General features: G+C 36.6%; 1 protein-coding gene across 2 annotated transcripts in view; it reads left to right on the top strand.

The window, feature by feature from the left end:
• LOC150080553 (exonuclease V-like) overlaps nucleotides 1–24,554 on the top strand; it is a 36,416-nt gene extending 11,862 nt beyond the window's left edge. For both annotated transcript variants that reach the window (XM_090381413.1, XM_090381412.1), the window contains exons 3-4: nucleotides 15,669–15,860; nucleotides 23,814–24,554. In XM_090381413.1, the coding sequence (XP_090237539.1) occupies nucleotides 15,669–15,860; nucleotides 23,814–24,553 (932 nt within the window). In that variant the 3' untranslated portion in view covers nucleotide 24,554. The remainder of the gene's footprint in view (nucleotides 1–15,668; nucleotides 15,861–23,813) is intronic.
• The last annotated feature ends 1,243 nt before the right edge of the window (nucleotides 24,555–25,797 follow it).

Genomic DNA, 25,797 nt, shown 5'->3' on the forward strand with positions numbered 1-25,797 from the left:
TCAATGATTGCTTATCCCTGTGTAGTCCAAATTGTTCTCTGCATGATTCCTTTTGCTTTGAAGATGGTACTTGTGCACACGTTCTCTGATATTCCGTGTTACAGAATTAGTAATTTGGAATGTCATCTTAAAATCTCTCTACCACATTCTGTCAAATTCATACATTGCCTCTATCGTTCTCCCAACTCCACTAATCATTTGGAACTCTTTGACTTCCTCTCTTTGAAACTTGACTTTTTCCAGTCAAACTTTCCTAACAGTGAGGTTATTTTCCTTAGTGATTTTAATGTTTACAACTTCAGCTGGCTTCCAAAGGTGTTTTTCTCTTCGGTTTGGAAATTTGCTCACATCCAGCAAGTTCCTAAAAACTGTGAAATCCTTCCCAGGCAATTATTGTCTCATTGCACTTACTTCTAGTTTTTCTAAAGTAATGGAGAAATGTATTAACTGCTAACTCTTCAACTAGCTAGAAACCTTCCATCTGATCAATGATCACTAGTATGGATCCATCAGGGTCTATCCACCGGTGATATTCTATCTTGTGTTACCTGTCTATGGATAAATTCAGTGGAAAAGTTTGGTAAAACTCAAGCAGTTGCCCTTGACATTTCAAATGCTTTTGATCGTGTTTGGCATAAAGGTCTTCTAAATGAGCTTCCATCTTATGTTTTGTGAACTGTTTTTTGTAATTGGGTATTCAGTTTTCTCTCTGACTGCTGACTGTGGGTGATGGTAGATGGCTCTCTGTCCAATAATGCTGGTGTTCCCAAGGTTCAGTTCTTTCTCCCATTTTTTTCCCTCTTGTATATTGATGACCTCCTTCCATCAATTGGAAATCCTATCCATAGTTTTGCTGATGATAGCACATTGCATCCACCTTCCAGTTTGAGAAACCTTGCCCTGTACAAACAGCTTAAACTTCTTGAATATCCACTACCACTTCCTTAAATGCTGATCTCCAGGTAATTCTCCAGTGGGCAAAGATAATCTAGTTGATTTTGATCCTTCTAAAACTCAGTCCTATCTTATACCTTGCAAAAAAAGGAATCTTTTGTGCCTATGTTTATATTCGATGAACTGATTTCTAGGCAAGGCCATATATGTCTATTAGGGATTGCCCTCACTTCTAATCTCTCTTGGCATAACCACATTACAAAATATTGCTTCCTCTGCATCTAAAAAACTGGGTTTTCTCTTTCTCTCTCTCTCAGCATTTCTTTTCTTCCAAACAGCTGTTCACTCTCTACAAATCTCAGATCTGCCCTACCATGGAATACTGTTCTTTCATCTGGTGGGGGGGTGGCCACAAAACCTCTCTCTCTCTCTCTCTCTCTCTCAAGCTTCTAGATTCCATAGGTTAATTAATGACTCATCACTAACAAAGTCTCTTCACTCTCTGTCACATAGATGTTCTGTTTCTGCTGCATGCCTTTTCTTCCATGGGCAGTGTTCTTCTAAATTGGCTTCTGTAATCCCTGCTATTTCTTCCAAACCACTTCAGACACTTGCCGCAACCAGTCAACATCCTTTTGCTGTCCAACTTCAAACTCACAGAACCAACTTTTCTTCTTCTTCATTTATTCTTTGAACTTCTGTTTTCTGGAACAACCTCCTTTCATATGTATTTCTTGAAAATTACGATTTACAGAAATTGAAATCTAATGTCAACAAGTATTGTCTTTCATCTTATCCACCTTCAACCTGTGCACTATACAGAAGTACTATATGTTCTGATACCTCTATTGTTTGGGGTTCTCATAAAAAAAAAAAAAAAAAAACTAATAATGAATTTGGCCTTGGTTTCATTTATCAATACAGTATCAAATAATCAGAGAGAAAAACTGAAATACTGTGTGAGGCATTTTTATTTTCATTGTGACCATTGAAGTAACTGAAATCATCATCATCAGCCATTTTCAATCCACTGCAGGATGAAGGTCTCTCCAGCAACTTTCCAGTTCCTTCTGTTTTGTGCAGTGGCTATCCATTTACTACCCACAAACTCATGAATTTAATCTGTCCATCTCCGTTGTTGTCTTCCAGGTTTTCTTCTAGCTCCTCTTGGATACCATTCTGTTATTTTCTTAGTCCATCTGTCACATGTCTTCGAGCTATGTGTGCTGCCCAAGACCATTTTAGTTCTTTAGTTTTGATAAGAGTGTCCTTTACTTGAGTTTGCTGCCTAATCCATGTGTTTCTCCTCTTATCTAACAGTCTGATTCCCAATATAATTTGTTCCATTCTTTGCTGTGTAGTTCTCAGCTTCTGTTCCATTCTTTTGGTGAGTGCCCAAGTTTCACTTCCATAAGTCATGGTGGGTAGTATACATTGGTTCATTATTTTACGTTTCAGACAAATTGGGATATTGCTCCTCAATATGTGACTATATTTCCTGAATGCTATCCATCCAAAATTTATTCATCTCTTGACTTCCAGCCATTTATTATTATTACAGCTAATGACTTGTCCCAGATAAGTATATGACTCCACCTTTTCAATTACTGCTCCTTCAATCATTATATCCCTTTCTGTGGCATACTTCTTCATCATCACTTTTGTTTTAGCCATATTCATCTTTAGTCCAAAATCCTTACTAACTCTGCATAACTGATTAAGATTTTCCTCTAATTCTTTGGGATTGTGGCTAATGACCACAATGTCATCTGCAAATCGTAAATGGTTTAAGTACTCTCCATTCACATTGACTCCTTTCTGCGACCAGTCTAATCTTCTGAAAGCTTCCTCAAGGGCAGCAGTACACAACTTCGAAGATATTTTGTCTCCTTGTCGAACACCTTTCTCAATTTATCCTGGAGCATAATAGCCTTAGATTCTAATGCACCAATAAAATCATAATATAATCTAACCTTTCTCAATTTTAAATTTACTACTGTCTTTGTCTAGAATAATAAAGGAGGTAGCATTCTCATATATTTTCTTCAAAATCATAATATATATGGTATCTGTGCCTTGTCTTTCCAGTGCCCGAAACATTGCCTTATGCTGTATGGAGTCAAATGCCTTTTCATAATCCAAAAATGCCAAGCATAATGGTGTTGTTTTATATTCATTTGCTTTCTCCATTAACTGTGACATTACGTGAAGGTGATCCATAGTTGAGAATCCTGTCCTAAAGCCAGCTTGCACTTTCGGTTGATTCTCATCAAGTATTCTTTCTAATCTGTTAGTAATGAACTTTGTGAACAACTTGTAGATGTGGGATAACAAGCTAATTGATCTATAATTTCCAATTTCTGATTTATCTCCTTTCTTATGTGGCAAAACTATGATTGCATTATTCCACTCCTTAGGCATCACACCTTTTCTAATGCATTTTGTGAAGAGTCTTGCCAGTGTTATGTCTCTTCCTCCCAATTTTATCAACTCTACAGTAACTTCATCTTCCTCTGGTGCTTCCTGATTCTTCATTTTCTTCAACGCACGTTCTACCTCATCAGGAAGAATATCGGATATGTTGTATGTTTTACTAATTTGCGATCCATCTTCCCCACTGCTGGCATCATTCCCTCGCTCCTTGTATAATTCTCTATAGTTGTCTTGTGCTATTTGAATTATGCCTTCTCTGCTATTTATAAGTACACCATCACTATTCTTCAGTTTCAGTATCATTTGTCTTTCTGTATTACTGCTCATGGCTGCTGATTTAATTCCTTTGTTTTCCTTTACTGCTTGTTCTACTTTTCTTGTGTTAAATCTTCTCATGTTCTCTCTGAGTCTCTTTCTAATGGCTTTGCATAACTCATTATACTCAATTTTCTCCTTGTTAGTGTTTTTCTTGCTTTTCATTTGTCGTCTTCAGTTCATCATGACAAGTGTTTCTTGACTAATTTTTTCTTCTTTGGGTTTCGTACATACTGCTTTTTCTCCTCTTCTGTTATCTCAAAGACCGTCATATTATTTACTCGAGTCACTTTTTTCCTTTCTTTTCTTACGTCTATATCAAGTGTGCATCTTACCATTCTGTGATCGCTTCCAGCATTTACCTTGTTCAGGATGGTAACGTCATTCATGATATACCTTCTGTTAGTGAGGATGAAGTCGATTTCATTAGTTGTTAATCCATTTGGGCTTTTCCATATCCACTTTCTGTTCACCCTTTTCTTTAAAAAAGTGTTTATTACTGACAACCCTCGAGATTCTGCAAATTCCACAAGTCTTTCACCTCTTTCATTTCTTTCACCAATTCCAAAATTTCCTGTAGTTCCCCTTTCTGCACTGTTTTGTCCCTTTCCAACCTTAGCATTGATGGCCCCCATAATGATAGTGTAGTGGGTTATCTGATCGTCTAGAAGACTCTCAATTTCTGCGTACATTTCTTCAACCTCTTCATCATGGCTTGATGTTGGTGCATAAATCATTATAACCTTTAGCTTGTACCTCTTAGAAATCCTGAGTAGTAGTCTTGACACACTTGGCGATGTACTTTTGAATTCCAAAATGTTGGTTTTTATATCTTTATGGATCAGAAACCCAACTCCACCTTTGCTCCTTTCACTGTTTCCATTGGTGTACAGCAGATTTCCACTTGATAAACTTATAAGTAATTCATTTCTTCTTCTTGTTTCAGCCAAACCGATGATATTCCAATTCACATTTTCTAATTCCTTTTCCAGCTCTAATATCCTGTTTTCACCGATGAGCGATCTTATGTTGTAACAGGCCAAGTGCAGTTTCCGTGCATGACAGCCTGGTCGTACCCAGACATTCTTAGTACCCTCTGCTTCCACTCTGATCCTCTCGCTGCCATAAGGGGGGGGGTGAAAGCCGCTGGGGACTGAGGGCCATTTGTTTCGTCTTACTGTCATGTCCTGGAAGATTTGGTCTTTTCCTCTTCACGCTGACCAGGCGTCTTGAAGAGAACCACTTTACACGTTCATTGCCACCTAAGTGACATAACAGGGATTACCATTGAGAAGGTGTGCATGAGTGGATTTTAGGGAGGCAGGCCAACCGGACGTCTCCTAAATCTTCTGAAATAGAAAGATATTGGATCCATCAGTGTTTTAGACTGAGTGTCTGATAACACACAGAATGCTTGTTCCCCTCTAAGCCCCACAACTGAATTGTTGTACATAAATCATGTTTATAGTTCATGCTGTTATGAAGAAATTGCAAACAAAACCAAATTCACATGTTCTGTGCCCTTTACAAGATTGTAAAGTGCAAGAGAACCAGTATTTCCCCATCATAATCTTCTATCAGCCTGTTGAGCACATCAGACATCAGTAGGGTGTTATCTAAACCTCCAGCGAGGGTTCTCAAGAGCTTTTCAGAATCTACAAATTTTGTTCAGTTTCCATGCCACTATACAACACAATAAAATTTTAAGCTCTTTTACCCCACAAAACTGGTAAGTGCATTAAAACATAGTCGTATAAAATTTGAGTTTTTTTATTTTTTTTTATTTAATAATACGACACTTTTTTATAACATTCTAGAAACTCTACTGAATATATTTGTATTTTTTTGAGTTTAATGGAAAATAGGATTTAGTGGACAGGCCTTCCTCTTCTGTATAGTTCATTAAATCAAGGAAATATAGAAGAACAGTATTCCAAAGCTCTTAAAAATAGAATGTTTTACTATTCGCCTGTTTTCCAAATAATACAAATAACCTTTACTTTTCCAGCAACAGTTGTTCCAGTCTCTTAAGTTTCATGTACACTCTTGTTATGCTATTTTGTAGCATAACAAAAGTGAACTTTGTTTTCAAATGATGAGTTACTTCTTGATTCACAGATATTCACTTTTTAATTGTTATTAATTTTATTCATTTTTGACATTCATTAGTTAAAAAGGTTTCAGGAATTAATAGAAGGAAGCAACCAACTTTAATCCGAAGTGACAAAGGTGAGATTATTATGGAAGGATCAGAAAAACTCGATATGTCGACTAAATACATAAAAGACCTGACAAATTGCTGACAGTGAACATGAGATGGATGACAACAGCAATGCAGTGGTAGGGCCATCCATACTAAGGTCCAAGGTGGAGAGGGTGATTAAATCAATGAAGAAGGAAAAAGCCAAAGGACCTGATGAAATCACAACTGAAATAATCAAATTGCTCGACTAGAAGGACACCAATGTTCTTGTTGAATTATTTAACAGAATTTACGACACATGCAACATCTCTCGGGACTGGCTAACATCAACGTTCATTACTCTTCCCAAAAAAAGTAAACACCAGGACTTGTTGGAGACTTCAGACTAATCAGCTTGATGAGCCAAGTCCTCAAAATGTTCCTAAAAATAATTCAAAATCAGATTTTCAGGAATTGTGAGGAGTCAATGGACAACATGCAGTTTGGATTTAGGGGAGGACTGGGTACACTATTTTGTGCCCAGGTCATGATTCAAAGGTGCAGAGAACAACAGATTGATGCCCATCTTTGTTTTATTGACTTTGAGAAGGCCTTTGATCAAGTTCAACACGCCAAGCTCATCAAGATCTTCGAGGAGTCCAGCCTTGATGAAAAGGACATCTGAATAAGCAAACATCTCTCAAGCAATTAAATTGATATAACAACCATGTTGTATTAAAATAATAATTTAATACTGCAAAATAAATGTACATAACATAGATATTTATAATTAAAACTATTTACAATAAAATAATACAAATAAAATAAAATAAGAACGATAAAAGTATTATAAAACGTTAAAATACTTTAAAAGGCTTAAAATACCAGATACCGAAGCTTTCAGAGGCATCCGCCTCCTTTCTCAACAGTACATTTTTAATTGTAACACATCCTTAAATAGCAGTTTCATGGCTCACGTGGTTCCACAGGCGCATGGGCGGTATTTCCCTCATGCGTACTAGAACTGGTTCGGGAGCGTGCTAGGTGGAATCGATCATCCTGTCCAGTACTACAGCCTCAAGGAGGGGATGCATACGAACTCCCCAGTCTCTGTTAATGGTATTGTTCTTGGATGAACAAATTCGTAAGCCATTTCCTCTTCTCAAGTCATTTGCGGTCCCAAAATCTATGAGCACGGTCGACGATGACAGCCTCATCTGGGGAGATCTGATGATGCTTCTCCTAAAAATGTTCTGCCACAGCAGACTTCCCATAATCCGCGGTCTTTATAGCATTCATGTGTTCCCCCAGATGGTCCTTGAACTGGCACCTTGTTTCACCAACATAACACTTCCCACAATCCGGGCACTTAATCTCATACACTACCCCACTACTACAATCTTTTGTTATGGGGTCCTTAACCTGGGACACCACTGTGTGCAGCCTCCATCCCGGAAGCTGCACACAGTGGGTCTGGCAATCCCATAATACTCGTGCTAAGTGCTCAGTAAGGCCCAGATAGTAGGGAATGTAGACCGTGGTGTGAAAGGCTCTCTATGATACTCCACACCTCTAATGTATCTGTCCATGACCTTCTGGGGGTAGCCGCATTTCTTGAGGTCTGCTGTGACTCGTCTAATTTCCTCTTCTCTGTCCCCGGGGGTGCTGCAGTGGGACCCAACCCTATCCAATAATGCTTCTGCGACACTGTTCTTATGTTGGTTAGTTTGTGCCGAACTATAATGAGTGTATTGGCCTTGGCACATAGGCTTCCTATAGACTCTGGTTTTTAACCTAAGGCCTTCTCTATAGACCAATACATCAAGGAACGAGAGGGTACCATCCACTTCCACCCCCCGAGGTAAACTGAATGAACGTGGAGAAGCTATTGAGAAAACTGAGTACCTCATCCTCTCTCCCCCTCCGAATAATGGTAAACGTGTCATCGACATATCTTTTCCATTTGCGCATGGGGGGATCCAACCCATCAAAAATCCTGGTTTCCAAATCTTCCATAGCCAAATTTGCTACAATGGCACTTATGGGAGAATCCATTGCCACGCTGTGAACCTGTTTATACGTAACATCCTGAAATACCATAGTGGTGCTGAACAGACAAAGCTCCACACCACTACAAATATCTTCTACATTAAGGAGAGTCCTGATAATTAGGGTATATCACCTTTCTCTAGGGCCATTCTTACACATTGTACTCCATGTTCAATGGGAATGCACGTAAACAGAGACACTACATCAAAAGATATCATAGTCTCACCCTCTTCTATACTCTGTTCCTTTACAAATGTCACAAAGTCCTTACTGTCCTTAATAGTAAAGATGGAATGTCCAACTATAGGGGAAATCAACTTGGCTAAACATCTGGATAAAGCATGGGTAAAAGATACAATCGGTCTGAGTGGGAACCCCTCCTTATGTGTTTTCGGAAGACCATAGAATCTGGGTAGCTGACATCCTGTTGCATGTAAAGTCCAGAACACCTGCTTAGTAATTTTTCCTGCTTTCAGCCAAAGTTGTAACATCCTATTAACCTGTCGTTCTAAGCCGACTAGTGGATTTCTCCGGGTAACTCTATATGTGGAACTGTCCTGTAGAAGATCTAAGTTTTTTTTTTTTTTTTTGAAATATTCCTCTTTATCCATTATCACAGTTGATCTGCCTTTATCGGTGGGTAAGACTACTATTTTGTCATACTGTCTAAGTTCTATGGGGGCTTTTCTCTGAATAAGACTGAGGTTAGAAGGCGCACTTCGGTGGGTTTGACTCAAAACCACCGAAGTTTTTACACGTATCTCATTGGCCAAAGTCATTGGTGGGAAGGAGCAGCAGTGCGTAGCACACGCTTCTTGATTAGACCGGGGTTTGAGCCCGTCACCACCAAAAACGGAGGATGCGGAAAGGTCAAGGGAATGACCACCGCATATTCCCGGAGCAATATGGCCTTAGTTGCTAATTCTCCTAAAAACCAAACAACAACAACAACAAAGTCATTGGTAATTTACTAATTGCTCTTTTGATACCCATAGCTATTTCTGCAATACGTGGTTTGGGAGGTATCAAAGAAAATTTAGTCCCTAAATTAAATACCTTCTCCTGCTCTTTAGTTATTTGTTTACCACTCAAATTGTGTATAAAAGTCGGCTTTGAACGATAGGTTAATAGGATGTTACAACTTTGGCTGAAAGTGGGAAAAATTACTAAGGAGGTGTTCTGGACTTTACATGCAACAGGATGTCAGCTACCCAGATTCTACGGTCTTCCGAAAACGCATAAGGAGGGGATCCCACTCAGACCGATCGTATCTTTTACCCATGCTTTATCCAGATCTCCTATAGTTGGACGTCCCATCTTTACTATTAAGGACAGTAAGGACTTTGTGACATTTGTAAAGGAACAGAATATAGAAGAGGGTAAGACTATGATATCTTTTAATGTAGTGTCTCTGTTTACGTGCATTCCCATTGAACATGGAGTACAATGTGTAAGAATGGCCCTAGAGAAAGATGATACCCTAAGTATCAGGACTCTCCTTAATGTAGAAGATATTTGTAGTGGTGTGGAGCTTTCTGTCCAGCACTACTATGGTATTTCAGGATGTTATGTATAAACAGGTTCACAGCACGGCAATGGATTCTCCCATAAGTGCCATTGTAGCAAATTTGGCTATGGAAGAATTGGAAACCAGGATTTTTGATGGGTTGGATCCCCCCATACACAAATGGAAAAGGTATGTCGATGACACGTTTACCATTATTCGGAGGGGGAGAGAGGATAAGGTACTCCGGTTTTCTCAATAGCTTCTCCCCATTCGTTCAGTTTACCTCGGAGGTGGAAGTGGATGGTACCCTCTCGTTCCTTGATGTATTGGTCTATAGAGAAGTCCTTAGATTAAAACCAGAGTCTATAGGAAGCCTATGTGCCGAGGCCAATATACTCATTATAGTTCGGCACAAACTAACCAACATAAGAATAGTGTCGCTAAAGCATTATTCGATAGGGTTGGGTCCCACTGCAGCACCCCCGGGGACAGAGAAGAGGAAATTAGATGAGTCACAGCAGACCACAAGAAATGCGGCTACCCCCAGAAGGTCATGGACAGATACATTAGAGGTGTGGAGTATCATAGAGAGCCTCTCACAGCAGTTGCCACGGCTTACATTCCCTACTATCTGGGCCTTACTGAGCGCTTAGCACGAGTATTATGGGATTGCCAGAAACGCTGTGTGCAGCTTCCAGGACGGAGGCTGCATACAGTGGTGTCCCAAGTTAAGAACCCCATAACAAAAGATTGTAGTAGTGGGGTAGTGTATGAGATTAAGTGCCCGGATTGTGGGGAGTGTTATGTTGGTGAAACAAGGTGCCAGTTCAAGGACCGTCTGGGGGAACATATGAATGCTATAAAGACCGCGGCTTATGGGAAGTGTGCTGTGGCAGAACATTTTTGGGAGAAGCATCATCAGATCTCCCCAGACGAGGCTGTCATCGTCGACTGTGCTCATAGATTTTGGGACCGTAAATGGCTTGAGAGCTTACAAATTTGTTCATCCGAGAACAATACCATTAACAGATACAGGGGAGTTCGTACGCATCTCTTCCTTGAGGCTGTAGTACTCGGACGGGATGATCGATTCCGCCTAGCATGCTCCTGAGCCATTTCTGGTTCTAGTATGCATGAGGGGAATACCACCCATGTGCCTGTGGAATCACGTGAGCTGTGAACCTGCTATTTAAGGATGTGTACTGCTGAGAAAGGAGGCGGATGCCTCTGAAAGCTTCGATTTCTGGTATTTTAAGTCTTTTAACATATTTTAAAGTTTTATAATATTTTTATCGCTCTTTTTTATTTTATTTGTATTATTTTATTGTAAATAGTTTTAATTGTTTTAATTATAAATATCTATGTTATGTACATTTATTTTGCAGTATTAAATTATTATTTTAATACAACGCGGTTGGTGTATCAATTTAATTGCTTGTGAATATGAATTCTCCCAACCTCATAGGCCTATTTGAAGATAAAGCAAACATCTCTACAGGAACCAAACAGCATCTGTTGTAGTTGATGGCAGAAAGACAGAAAACCTCAACATTGAATGTGGAGTGAGGCAAAGATGTGCACTCTCCCCCCCCCCTCCTGTTTAACATTTACTTTGATGTAATCTTCAGGAGTGCATTAGATGGAAGAAATGAAGGAATATCTGTCAATGTTAGAGGGATTAACAACCTTTGCTATGCAGATGTGCTTTGTACAACTAATATATGCAGGACTTACAGATACTCCTCAATCATGTGAGTGAAGAAAGTGAAAGAATTGGCCTTGGGATTAAAATGAACAAGATTAAGCTCATGGTCCTTAATGGGGCATTGCCAATGCCTCATCGCATGTTAAACGGAAGGCTGATAGAGAGATTTGACAAACTCAAATATCTAGGCTGTTGGATCAATGACAGAAATGAACCGGATATGGAAATAAAAGCAAGGATTGAAATGGCCAGGTAGTATTTTTTTTTAAATGAGACCTGCATTGTGCAATGGAAACCTGGATCTCCACCTTAGAATCCGGATGATGAGATGTTACATTTAGTCAGTTTTGTTGTATGGTGCCGAGACACGGACACTGAAAACTAACACCTTGAAAAAACTAGAAGCATTTGAAATGTGGTCATACAGAAGAATACTAAAGATACCATGGACAGCAAGAGTGACCAATGAGGATGCCCTGCAGAGAATTGGAAAAACCCGGGAATTGCTGAAGGACATAAAAATAAAAACGGCATATCTGGGACACCTGATGAGGAACAACAAATACACAATTCCATGGCTAATTATTGAAGGGAGAATGGAAGGAAGAAGAAAGCCTGGGAGAAGATGTACATCGTGGTTCGATAACATTAAGAATTGGACAGGACTGAACACAGAACAGCTGTTCAGAGACAGAGACTTTTTTTTTTTTTTATGAAACCCCCAAACACGAGAGGTATTAGAACCTATAGTACTTAGTACCATGCTTGGGTTGGAGGTTGAGAAGACGAAAGAAGATATTTGTTGACATTAGACTTGAACTTCTGTAGACAGTGATTTTCAGGAAATATGTACGAAGGAAGATGAAAAGTTGGTTCTGTGAGTTTGAAGTTGGACAGTAAACGGATGTTGGCTGGTGGTGGTGGCACGTGTTTGGACTGTTTTGAAAGAGCAAGTGGGAATTATAGAAGCCAATTCAGAAGAATAGTGCCCATGGAAGTATCTATAGAAAAGGCATGCAGCAGAAATAGTATGTCTATGAGACAATGAGTGGAGAGACTCTGTTAGAGATGAGTCATTAATTAACCTAACCTAACTGCCCTCTTCTGAATGGAATCTAGAAGCCTGAGAGAGGTTTTGGGGGCACCGCCCCAGATGTGAGAACAATATTCCATGGCAGGGCGGATTTGCAATTTGTAAAGAGTGAACAGCTATTTGGAAGAAAAGTAATGCCGAGAGCTAAAGAGAAAACCAAGTTTTTAGATGCAGAGGTTGCCATATTTGTAATGTGCTTGTGCCAAGAGAGATTAGAAGTCAGGGTAATCCCCAAAAGATGGTCCTTGAGGTTAATTTGCCATGGTGGTCACCGCGGAGATGGTACTTAGAGAAGTTAAAAAGGAGGGAATTGTGTATCGAAGTTATTGCTCTGCCTACAACTATATTCTGCACTGGAGAAAAGCAGCAAATGATTCAAATGACAAACTTGCAAGTCACCTATGCAATGAACATTGTTCTGTATTTTGAGTGCTTTAAAATTTTTGATAGCCTTACATTTTGAATTTCCCTACTTATTACAGCATATCTAGAAAGCAGTTTGTAGGGAATAATTTACCAATTTTTGGATGAAAACTTTATATTTAAGTACCTTTTGGCATATTATAAATATAATGTTAGGGGTTGCTGTGGAATACTGGCCAAATTTGTTTAATTAACATATGATGTTATATGCCCCCAAGGGGGCATAAAACATCATATGTTAATTAAACTGGTGAGTTAATTATCTGATGAGGGTTGGCATACCCAGGGTCCTGAGCTGCTCTGTAACTCATGGCTTTGGCTGGTACAGCAAAAGCCTCAGGCTTCCTTGCACCATATAGCATAATGATAATAATATGCAACTTTTTGAGAGAGAAAAAACATACAATACATATAAACTATTATAATATATGGAGACATTGATATAGTAGGAAACTTGTAGCCTTTGTAATATCACTCTTTGTCAACCTAGAAATAGCAATGACCATTACAGTGGCAGTAAAGGAAACTTACATGCGATTAAACAATCATATGGTTGCAGCTAGCCATTGCTCAGCTTAGCAGTTTGTACATATTGTTTTGTTCTCCTTCAAGTTGTGCGCTACTGTTGAGTATAAGTCAAAATTTGGACATTTTCAAAATCAAAAAAGCAAAAGATTATCTTATACATCTAATTCATGTCAGGTCTCAGCATATTATGGAGAAAAATTTAGCTTAATGACTTTAAAAAATTATTTTATGTTACTAAGGGAAAAAAATCCATTTTATTCTCAGTTCTTTATAGAGTATGTGCATTGCATATTTTTGTTGTACAATGTTTTTTTAGAACAAATCCAGGTGGCAGTCTTGCATTTTTCAATTTTTATGGCATCTACATTTGTTGTTGTGCAGTAGTTGGAAATTAATATTAAAGTGCCTTTGTTTTAACTGGAAGTGTAGTTAATAATAGGACAGTAATGATAATTATATAAAACCAGTTTTATTAATTCTTTCATTAAAAAAGTGTAGGTATGGCTGAAATAAATTGAAGATGGCCATATGAAGCTAGCTTTAAATTGAAAGTAGTTAATCTTGCAGAGGCCACAAGTAATTGTAAAGCTGCATATAAATTATGAATTTCTGAAAAACTCATAATAGATGCAAAAATAGAAATACATTCTGGAAAAAAATGCCAAAAACAAAGAAGAGCACAGTGAGGATTTTAAGCTTCATTTCCAGAGCTGGGGAAGAAACTAGCAGAATGGGGTCTTCAAAGGCAAGAAAACAAATTAATAGTTACAAGAAATTTGATTCAACTGCAAGCACTGAAATTGTTTGAATCTTCATCATGAGCCATTTCTACTTCTGCTGGACAATGTACACGTTTTATGGATCTCTATGGACTTGCATTATGTCGGCACATGAAAATAGCCCAAGAACTTCTTAAAGCTTTATAAAATGAAGTTGTTATAGAGTTTTAGGAGCATGAGCGACGAAGGCCATATTGCTCTGTATATACTGTCTGTAAATCGCATGTTCTGTGGTCAATTTTCTTTTGCTGGATGAAAATCCTGAGTTTCTGGGTGAAAAAAAACCATGCTACCCCTGCCTGAGTCTGACTAACTCAGCTACGTTGTGAAAAAGTCATAAAATTCCTCTCATCATCGACGGGACTCAAACTCAGGTCTTTTCCACCCAGTGTGGGGGAAGATGACTATTCTACCAACTGTACTACACATAAGGGCAGAAAATGAAGTGGACTCGTTCCTAATACATCATTAGCCAATGTAAAAGCAAAATTATGAGCTGTGTCAAATAGGTATGGATGAGACCACTTGACATTGATCTACCTTCCAGTAGTACAATTAATGCTGAGGGAGGAAAAAGAAATGTTTGGCCAAGAATAGCTGGACATATTTTACTATAGTTCTTCATTAATGAAGAGTTTGATAATAATGGTCACACGGTAAACCAGGCCTATTGAGTTGCATGCAGATGGAACAAAATTAATAGCAGTGATGACACAAAACTTAGTGCACAAACAGTGGCATGCCACCTGATGTGTCAGTCTTCTTTCTTACTTAATCATTCATTGATTGATGTAGCATCGGTTTTTTAATCCATTGAGGGAAAACCACCTGACTTTTAGAACTTTTTCTTCTGATTTGACAGAAATACACACAAAATAGGCATGAATAATTTGCATAATGTGCCACTCTGTAAGGTGGTATGGTAGATCGATTTCTATTGGATACCTGGAGTTTTCATGCCAGGATGCCTATTACATATCAGATGACACTGTTCACAATAAAATATTCATGAAAAGTATTTTGTTCTGTTTTGTTACAAGCAGTGTAGTTTATTCTCCAGCTCTTAAAATGAAGCTGGAGTCCTCACTGCTTTGTTTTTCTTTCTTCTTTTACATTTCTTTTGGTGTGTGTATCTCTTTTTTTCTAGTCTCTCGTGCATGTTTTAGTAATTCCAAATTTAAATGCAGCTTTGCAATTATTTTTGGCTTCTGCAAAATTAAGTACTTTTAATTTAAACGTGTTATTTAAAAAAATAATTCTTCTGTAAATTAAAAAATAAATAAATAAAAATAAAAAAATAAGTTTTAGACACAAAGTATAGGGATTAATCTGTTAGTTTGGTCCATTTTCCAGTTGACAAGCTGATATCTTGTGTATCTCTTCAGATAAACAAAACAGACCAGAGTCTTGAGTGTAATGACACTGAAAATCAAAGCCACATGGAATATGGCATGTTGTGAACTACCATTAACGAGTTTTCTGATTCACTGTCAAAATGGAATTACAAGGTAAATTCAGCAGAACTTAACTTGGCAAATTTTGGAAAGTTAAAACAAAAGGCTCTGAACTGACTTGGAATGAAATATTTTTCTAACATTCACTTTTTTTTTTACTTCAGCTGTAAAATATCAGAATATACTTAAAATATATCAGTTTATTATGCATATTTTACTTGCATAAACTTTGATATTCTTCATTATGGCCATATAGAAGCTGATATTTCAATTTTTTTTTATTATTATTTTTTTTTTTTTCTGTAGAACTTTTGGATATACATACATCTCCATTATCACCACTGGAAAAATATAGAGGTAAATATTTGTGGGTATCAGATTTAATAGCACAATTATGGTGTGAGCAAAAGATGCTATATACCCTTTCACAGCCATCAGATGTTCCAGTTGTAGAATCTCCTCAGATTACTACAGGACAGAGTTTACATCTAGCAAGAGGTAGGACTTATTTTTCATGATTCCATTTTACTATTATTTTTCCATTGTAACAATTTTTTATTTACATTCTGTAATATTCATTTTATTGCAATCAAAGAATTGCTAATAATTAAAATTAATCTTTTTTTTTTATGCTCCAAAGGGTATATTAAATTGATAGATGATATTTATTTTCATAATTTATTTATTTCATCATCAATAAGATTACATGTCACCTAACCCAGGTAGCATATATACAATGTGTACAAAGTTACAGATTAATCAAATTATTTTTAATAAATTTGAATTATTTTGAACGTTACGTTAATTTGTTTTTTGCTGTGATTAATGCAAAAGTAGATAATTGAGTAAATTTGATGCTTTAAAAAAGGATGTTGAGACGAAATGAGTGAACGTTAAAAAATATAAGGCTGTTTCAGTATCATTCCTAAGTTTCAATATTAAGAAAATTAAGCTAACCTTGGGGTAATCAGTCTAAATTAAGTCTTTTCGATTACTTGTTGAAGGTACATATCAGACGGGTTCAAATCTAAGTTGTTCAATAACATTGTTACTTGGTTGAAAAATTGATGTGGAATAAGTCATTCTTTTAGATAGAGCTAGTCAAAGAGTTAGATTTCATAAAATTCAATTATATAGGATTATCACTGAGTTAAAGATTTTATTAAACATCCTAAGATCAGTAGTTTTTCTCCTAGAAGTTAGCTTATCTAAACCAAAAGTTTTACTTGTACTAATAAATTTATAAATTGCTAATTCAATAAATTGATATCAAAATCTAAAAGAAGCAGTTCTTTATTTCTCAGCAAGAAAAAATAAAAATAAGGTGTTTTTATTTTAATTCTTAACATTGCGTAATCATTTTATTTTCTATTTTTATTTCCTGAGAAATAAAGAAAAATTTCAGATTTTGATATTGAAATGTAAACATAGAAAGCATTGTACCGTTGATGCCTCAGCATAGGATTTACAAAAGATATAGATAAAATGTTATAGCACTAATTCTAATTCATAATTTTGATAAAAATAATCTGGGCATATATTATAATTTTGACTCCTGCAGTAGACTAATATTAACTGTACCACAGCACCAAGTTCTTATATACATAATATTGACAAGAACCCGAGCATTGCTTAATTGAAATGTTTTTTGTAACCAAGATTTTGATATCAAAATCTAAAAGAAGCAGTTCTTTATTTCTCAACAAGAAAAAATAAAAATATACAGTGTTTTTATTTTAATTAGTAACCTGCATTTGTTCCTATGAAAGCTAGTAAACCTGCATTTGCTCCTAAGAAAGCTAGTAAACCTGCATTTGCTCCTAAGAAATCTGGTACCTGGCACTTGTTGCAACAGGATAATGCTTTCTTTAATACAAGCTTGGAACAGAAGACCCCAAAACAGTAGTCATGCAAATTCTTACTAGAAACTTTGTATCAGAAAAATCATTACATGTTCATTTAAGCAATCTGAGTTGACTCCTTACTTGTTTATTATTATATTATCGTGCAATTTATAATTATATAAACTTAGGGACTACATAGATTCAAATTTGTAATTACTAAATAAAAAATATATATTTTTTTGAATAATTTATTTTTTATTTTTATTTTTTATATATTTTTTCCAAAAAAAAATGTGTGCGTGTATGCACATATACACGTTTTTCTGTCTTTGCTGTCTGGGGACAATGTCCTTGAGTCAATAGAGCTTTGAGATATGATCTTTAGAAACTGTTTATCCATAAGGTTGATCTAAAGTAGCTAATATTGTTTTTAATCGAATAACATCACCAAGAAGGTGAATCTGTTATTTGTTAAAAACTCTAAAGCACAGTTGTGACCAGGAAGTTGTCTTTGTAGTTAGCAATTTTTTAGGTTCATTAGTAACTGTCAATACATAAAAAAAAAAAAAAAAAAAAAAAAAGCCGTAATGGCTCAATGAATCCTACGTTATCAGTATTTGAAAATATATAAGAGATTACCTCAATACAGCTATATAGAATGTCTTCAATATAACTCTCTCCAAATGTATTCGACTAAAATCTAGCTACCACTGACTTAAAAAATGATTTTAATGTATTCCTCACTCATAGCCCACGAAAGATCCAACATCCCAGGATTGTAGATGAAGGCCCCAACCTGATCCATATCAAGCCCCCATGAAACTCGAGTGACAGAAGACATTATGTCAATTGCATTATAGCATAAGAATAAATTCAATAATAAAATTTAAAATTTATAAAACCATGAAGATAAGATGAAACTAATTTCCAAATGATTTCCTTCCCTTAAGGGGACTAAGCTTTTCAACTAATGTCTTGTTTACAGGTTGGAAAATCACGTGAGGTATGAGCGAACTAAATTACTTATAAGAGATTGTTTTGGCACATGGGTGCCTCCGTAGCCAGGTGGGCAGGAGCAGCAGTGTGTACCACACGCTTCTTGATTAGACCGGGGTTCGAGCCAGTGACCACCAAATACGGAGGATGCGGAAAGGTCAGGGAATGACCACTGCATATCCACAGAGCAATATGGCCTTAGTTACTAATGCTCCTAAAAACCAAAATAACAGACAAACTTTGGCGCATGTACCCATATGACAATCAATCGGAAAGGAGGAAAGGGCGTCGAATGTTGATAGAATTTTGAGAGCAATTTTTTAGTACGGAATGCAATTTCTGTGTGAATTTTGCTACTATTTTAAATTCAGTTTTCTAAATAATCTGCTGAGTTGCTTATACCACTGTTCTATGTATGGTATGGTAATAAAGTGTTTTTTATTAATACTATTCCTATGTGTGATGTTTTCTGACCTATTTTTAGCCTGTGATTTTATTTGGTTAATAATAATAAGAGGGCATCTTCTGTCCAAAAATCTGGTGGTCAGTTCAGTTTCTATGTGTAAGGCAGACTGTGTGGTATGATAGATAAATATGATAATCTTGTATATTTGAACAGTTGGTAACTATTGTGTTGGAGGAACATACCAGTTTTGGTCAGTTTTCAATAAATACTAAATTCTTTTTTTTTTTGCCTCTCTTATGAGGGTAAAATTTAAGAAATTAAGGGACCTGGTCTCTTCATGCTCTTTTTCCAGTGTAAATCACAGTCTGGTGTGGATATTAGTAAGTGTCTGTAGAACATCATTAGTGGTATTGTCATCCATGATGCTAAATATATTTTCCAGGTATCTCCCATAATGTCTAATTCAGGGAGGAACAGTGTTAAATGTATATGTTCAATTTTGTCTAAATAAATCTCAGCTATGGGGCCATCGGTAATCAAAAAATTTGTTTATATATATATTCTATTCTATTCTGAAAGGTAATGTAACATGCTTTGGTCAATCCTATGCATCTTTTACTGATTTTCTCATATGCTCATTGAAACAGATTTTTCTCTGCAGGAGAAAATTGAATTCTGAAGGATACTCAGCATGGTTTTGTAAAGGGAAAATCATGTTTAGCTAACCTGGTTAGCTATTTTGACAGAATCATTCAAGAGCTGGACTTGGGGAATAATTTCTACATAGTTTATTTGGATTTCAGCAAAGCATTTGACTCAGTCCCACATGATTGGTTGCTTTATAAGCTGGAACAGGTTGGAATCACAGGGAAAATCCTTAGCTGGATGGCTTCAGGGCAGAAGGCAGAGGGTTATGATAAATAGTTATTCCTCAGATTGTGTTGATGTAAGAAGTGAGGTTCTCCAAGGATTAGTATTAGGACCACTGTTGATTTTGATTTTCATAAATGACATCGATGAAGGGATAGAGGGTGTGATGTCTAAATTTGCAGATGATATAAAGATTGGTAGAGTAATTAATGATCACCGCCAAGCAGAGCGTCTTCAGAGTGACCTAGTAGATTTCAGGGATGGTCATATGCATATGTATAATCTTGTTGTTGGTGGCACCTAGGCTTACGCCTATCTCCACCTGTGTTCACTATATACAAAAACAAAAGAAAATTCTAAACCATATTGGCCTGGCCTGTAAGGGTATTAGGCTTCTCTAGCCTCCGTAGCCGAGTGGTCAGGATCGGGAGTGCAATAGCACACGCTCTTTGAGTAGACCAGGGTTCAAGCCCCTGACTGCTGAATACAGTCGATCTGCCAACCCGCACTGGACCAGCGTGGCAGATTATGGTCCATTTCCCTCAGCATGAATTGTTGAGGAGGCTTCCATCCTGCAGTGAGTTGATAATGGCTGCACTTTAGTTTTTTTTTACCACCAGGAAACAGCCATCAAATAGACAAATGCAACCTGGCTCCCATCCCTGGCACAAGGAGCCGGGCTTGGGTTCACTATCTCATTCTGTGCAGTTAAACACAGTCATCCTGCACCCGCCAGTGAAGTGTCAAGACTGGTGGGTGCCAGCACTCCTGCTCCCAGGCTGCCCAAACCAGGGAACTCTCAAAAAAAAAAAAACACACACAGAGACATATACATACAAACATAATAAAAATACAATAAAAAACACACTAAGACATACACATACAAACATAACAAAAAAAAAACACAACACAGACATACACTTACAATATAACAAAAAAAAACACAACACAGACATACACTTACAATATAACAAAAAAAATATATATACAGGGTGTTTCAGTTAAACGTTTCAGAACTTCTAAGAGGGGTAGGGTACATCCTGACAACTCGAAATCATATAGCAATGTGGGGTCGGAAATGCTTTCCTGAAGCGGTGTTGTACACAGAAGCACCATAAAGAAAAGAGACCATAAGTGAGAAATCGTTTTAATAATACATGAAAAGAAGCAAAAGGTACATGGATTAAAGTAAGTGTTCGAAGTTTCTTCCACGGGCTACAATGCACGCCTCACATCTCCGACGCATGGACATCCGAACATTCTGGAATACTCCAGGCGAATTTTGAATTTCTTCGGCAGCTACTGCGATTCTTGCAACCAGCTCCTCAGCATTGTCAACAGGGGTGTCATAAACTAGCGATTTCATATGACCCCAGAAATAAAAATCAAGACATGATAGGTCGGGTGACCGAGCAGGCCAACGCACGGGACCACCACGTCCGATCCACTGTTGACCAAATGTGACATCCAGGTAGTTACGAACATCTCCGCTATAATGGGCAGGGGCTCCATCGTGTTGGAACCACATTGTCTGTTGCGTCGATGCAGAAATCTGTTCATCTCTCAAAAGTTGTGGCAATACTTGCTGCAGAAAGATCAAGTAGATAGGTCCGGTTAGACGACACGGTAACAGGTAAGGTCCGATGAGGTGATCTCCCATAATACCGGCCCATACATTGACCGAAAATCGAATCTGTGCTGCACGACGTCGCACGATGACTTCTGTGTACAATACCGCTTCAGGAAAGCATTTCCGACCCCACATTGCTATATGATTTCGAGTTGTCAGGATGTACCCTACCCCTCTTAGAAGTTCTGAAACGTTTAACTGAAACACCCTGTATATAATAATCAACCCCAACCAAAAAAATGCAACAAAAAAAAATTGGGCACTGGAAAGACAAGGCACAGATACCACATATATTATGATTTTGAAGAAAATATATGAGAACGCTACTTCCTTTATTAGACTAGACAAAGACAGTAGCAAATTTAAAATTGAGAAAGAAGTTTGCCTAGGAGACACAATATCTCCGAAGCTGTGTACTGCTGCCCTTGAAGCTTTCAGAAGATTAGACTGGTCGCAGAAAGGAGTCAATGTGAATGGAGAGTACCTAAACCATTTACGATTTGCAAATGACATTGTGGTTGTTAGCCACGATCCCAAAGAATTAGAGGAAAATCTTAATCAGTTATGCAGAGTTAGTAAGGATTTTGGACTAAAGATGAATATGGTTAAAACAAAAGTAATGATGAACAAGTATGCCACAGAAAGGGACATAATGATTGAAGGAGTAGTAATTGAAATGGTGGAGTCATATACTTATCTGGGACAAGTTATTAGCTGTAATAATGATAAATGGCTGGAAGTCAAGAGAAGAATAAATTTTGGATGGATAGTATTCAGGAAATATAGTCACATACTGAAGAGCAATATCCCAGTTTGTCTGAAACGTAAAATAATGAATCAATGTATACTCCCCACTATGACTTATGGAAGTGAAACTTGGGCACTCACCAAAAGAATGGAAGAGAAGCTGAGAACTACACAGCGAAGAATGGAACGAATTATATTGGGAATCAGACTGTTAGATAAGAAGAGAAACACATGGATTAGGCAGCAAACTCAAGTAAAGGACATTCTTATCAAAACTAAAGAACTAAAATGGTCTTGGGCAGGACACATAGCTCGAAGACGTGATGACAGATGGACTAAGAAAATAACAGAATGGTACTCAAGAGGAGCTAGAAGAAAACCTGGAAAACAACTGCAGAGATGGATAGATGAAATTCATGAGTTGGTGGGTAGTAAATGGATGGCCATTGCACAAAACAGAAGGAACTGGAAAGTTACTGAAGAGGCCTTCATCCTGCAGTGGATTGAAAATGGCTGGTAATGAATCCCATATACAAAGACGACACTTGGAATACTGCACCATGAGACTCTGAGAGGCATAAGCAAAGTGAATGTGGATGAAATTTTTATGGTTATGAATAAGGGGAATGAGGGAATAGTGGTTTGGAATAAGGGGCCATAATTTCAAGTTACAATGGGGGGGGGGGATATTTAGACTGGATTGTAGGAAGTTTTATTTTAGCCAGTGAGTTAAAAAAAATAACTGGAATAAGTTACCTACATGGGTGGTAGAAGCTGACAGTTTGGGGAAATCAAAGGTCAGCTGGATAATTACCTATGGGTGGTGGGAAATGCATATGTTGTCTATTTCCTTTTCTCTTATTATTATTATTATTTTATTTTTATTCTATTATTATTATTTTTTGACTGGTGCAGCATAAGCCACAGGCTTTCTTGCACCATGTGGCCATTGCTAATACTAAACTAAATTATTGGACTGAGCCATTCAAATAATGAATATTTCTAATCTTATCTTGAAGTCTTACTCTTCTATGTGAGTAAGGCACTGTACAAACAAAAGCCTGGTCTCTATTTCAGAAAACAGAGCTTGAACTTCAATAAAAATCACTGCTGTACCTGCATCACTGTCGAAGCACTGGACACAATTGATAAGTCTGATTTTGAAATTAACCCTTCCAGCAGATCTTGTATTAGGTTGAACAAAGTTCTGAAGAAGCCCATAAATAGTGCTTTGATTTCAAGATTCACAACCCTTAAAGCACAGAGAAACTTTTTTTTTTTTTTTACATTTTAAAAATTTTCCAATTATGAGACAAAATTTTTTGTTTGAATCATGTTCTTATCTCTGAGCAATCTGCTCCCAATATAACAGTCTTCTAAAATTGCTTGTTTTCTATTTCATCTTGTGACTACCCCTCAAATACACAGGGTACCAATGAGAACAAAATTTCAAGAGTGCAACTGCACATTTATCCATTTCTTTCATTGTCATGTCAGACAATTGACTTGGAACACTATCTCCTTTGACTTGAACTATCTGTATCCAACTTCTCTTGTTTAGAAAATTCTTTCCCCCCCCATAAAACTAGCTGTTGGCCCTCTAAGGTTCTATAAGTAATGCAAATTGTCAAATCTATTGAACAAGAAAGCAGTGTCAAGTTTTGTTTAAAATGTTATCATCTTTAATTCATAAGCTTCTTTGAAAAATTTACAAACAGAAAGTTCTTTTACTCACCTCATCATGTGAAATATTTCTACAATATTTCATTAATTAAAAAATGAAGCATGTGGCTGTTATGAAAACTAATGAAATTTGGTGCCATTTGGGAAATAGTATTTAACTGAAATGACTAGTCTTTAAGATGAATTTATGTTTATAGCATTTTTTAATTTTCATAACATTTTAAACGTTTGTTTAGGAAATTGGTCTTTTTATATAGTCTCATTTATACTTATAGAACTAGCTGTTCAAGATATGGTACCAGTTCAAGTGACAAGCAGTGAAGATAATTTTGCTATCAAAGTTATCAATCTCCTTGGCTCTGTAAGGGATCTTCTTTCTGGAGTTCCAGTGCGAAGAGAAATTCCAGTATTTGGGGTTCCATTTGAGAATGATGTATTTTTTATAGGATTGATTGATGAACTGCGATGTAATGCAGTAACTTTAGATGTTAATCTTGTTGAATTCAAGACAAGAGTGAAAAAAACTTTACCAAGTCAGTGCCAAAAGAAAAGTTATATTCTTCAGGTAATGCTCTATAAGTACTTGCTTGATGACATGATTAAAAATAAATTGTCCAAGTATATGATATCTAAACACCTCCATCTTGATTTGAATAGGCATTTTGGTAGTGAAGTTATGAAGCACATGGAACATTATCATAATAACTTGAACTGTCTTGATGTTCTTCTTGATGAATTATTTTCAGTAATGCAAGCACTACCCTTAGTCAATGAGTTGATCATTGAGTACTGCCATCAGGAGGATGGACAGATTTTTAAGGTGGAATCTGTGATGTATAATGAAGATTGGCTAAGGGCTGAAGTTATTAGGCTGTTAGAGTTTTGGAAGGGAAAAAGAAAGGTACAAGGAGTGGATGTTGAAGATGCATGGAAATGTGGTTCTTGTGAGTACTCTGAAACTTGTGAGTGGAGGTTAGCAAGAATTAAAGAACTCACTAGTCAAAAGCCAAAATAATAAATTATAGCCTTATTTACAGCTTTATGCAGTTTACAAAGGTTAAACTTTCTTTGTTAAATATATACATTTTAAACCTATAATATGATAATTTGTAAATAATAAGAACATGATAATTTGTAAAGTGTCTAAATGGTACTGAAGATTGCAATTTGTGATTATGTAATTTTGTGTCGTTTTCTAGGTAACTATAAAACTTACAAATGATAAATAGTGAATTTTTTCTTATTTTTTAGCAGGGGTGGGGTTAGAGGATGCATACCAGTCAAATCTAGTAAAATTGCTTTATTAGTAGTACTAATTCAGAAAATTTTACTGTATGTAGTGTGTGTATGCATGCATGGGAGGAATGAAGAAATAATTGTTAGTAGTGAAGTTTGCGATGCACAGAATATCATTCAGAAGTTAATTATGAATAATGTGGTCAGGAAATATAGCATTTAGAGAAATTTTAACTCTCCACTCTGTATATCTATTTTCTATTACAAAGTAAATGATCTGGAGGTAAAATTCCATTTTTAAAAGCTATCTTTCCTCCTTCAGGCCACACAATTATTTATGCACTTTTGACAACAGTATGGTTAAAAGTTTTTGTTTCTGTTCATTGGGTTCCATTGTCATACTGAACCATATTGATCCAGCTTGTTAAAGTACCCCCCCCCATGCATACACATAATGTTAACTGTGGTTTAAGCCCACATTACTGATAAATGCAGTTAATGATTATATCCCTGTCAAATTCATTTATTGTGACCTTCTCTGACCTGTGTTGGTTGTGCTGTACAGAATATTTATAACCTGTAACCTCACAAAATGTTACCTAAATTCCTTTTTTTTAATTCACTTCAGCAGATGAAGAATTTATTCAAACTGTTACTATCTAGTGACACAACTTCATCATCTCCCCCCCCCAATACCATACAGTGCCTTTTGATCCTGTCATGAAATATATATAATGCTTTCACATGCAGGAAATTGGTAGAACACCAAATTTATATAAACATTTATTTCATTCATTCATATCCACTAGAAGCAAATTAATTACATTATGAGAAATTGTTTTTAGTATAGATATATTGAATATATTTTCTTTTTAATTTGAAATGCATTAAAATATTGAAATATAGATATGTGCTAATTTTTGGTGGAGAATTTCGTAGAACACTTGGACAAAGTTTGTGAAATATGGTTGACACACCACTTTAGATTTTCCCATTACTTCAGCATGTGTCAATACTATTTGG

This window comes from Mastigoproctus giganteus, chromosome 9 (assembly GCF_048544385.1).
Source record: "Mastigoproctus giganteus isolate SK-2022 chromosome 9, ASM4854438v1, whole genome shotgun sequence".
NCBI classification, from domain to species: Eukaryota; Metazoa; Arthropoda; class Arachnida; order Uropygi; family Thelyphonidae; genus Mastigoproctus; species Mastigoproctus giganteus.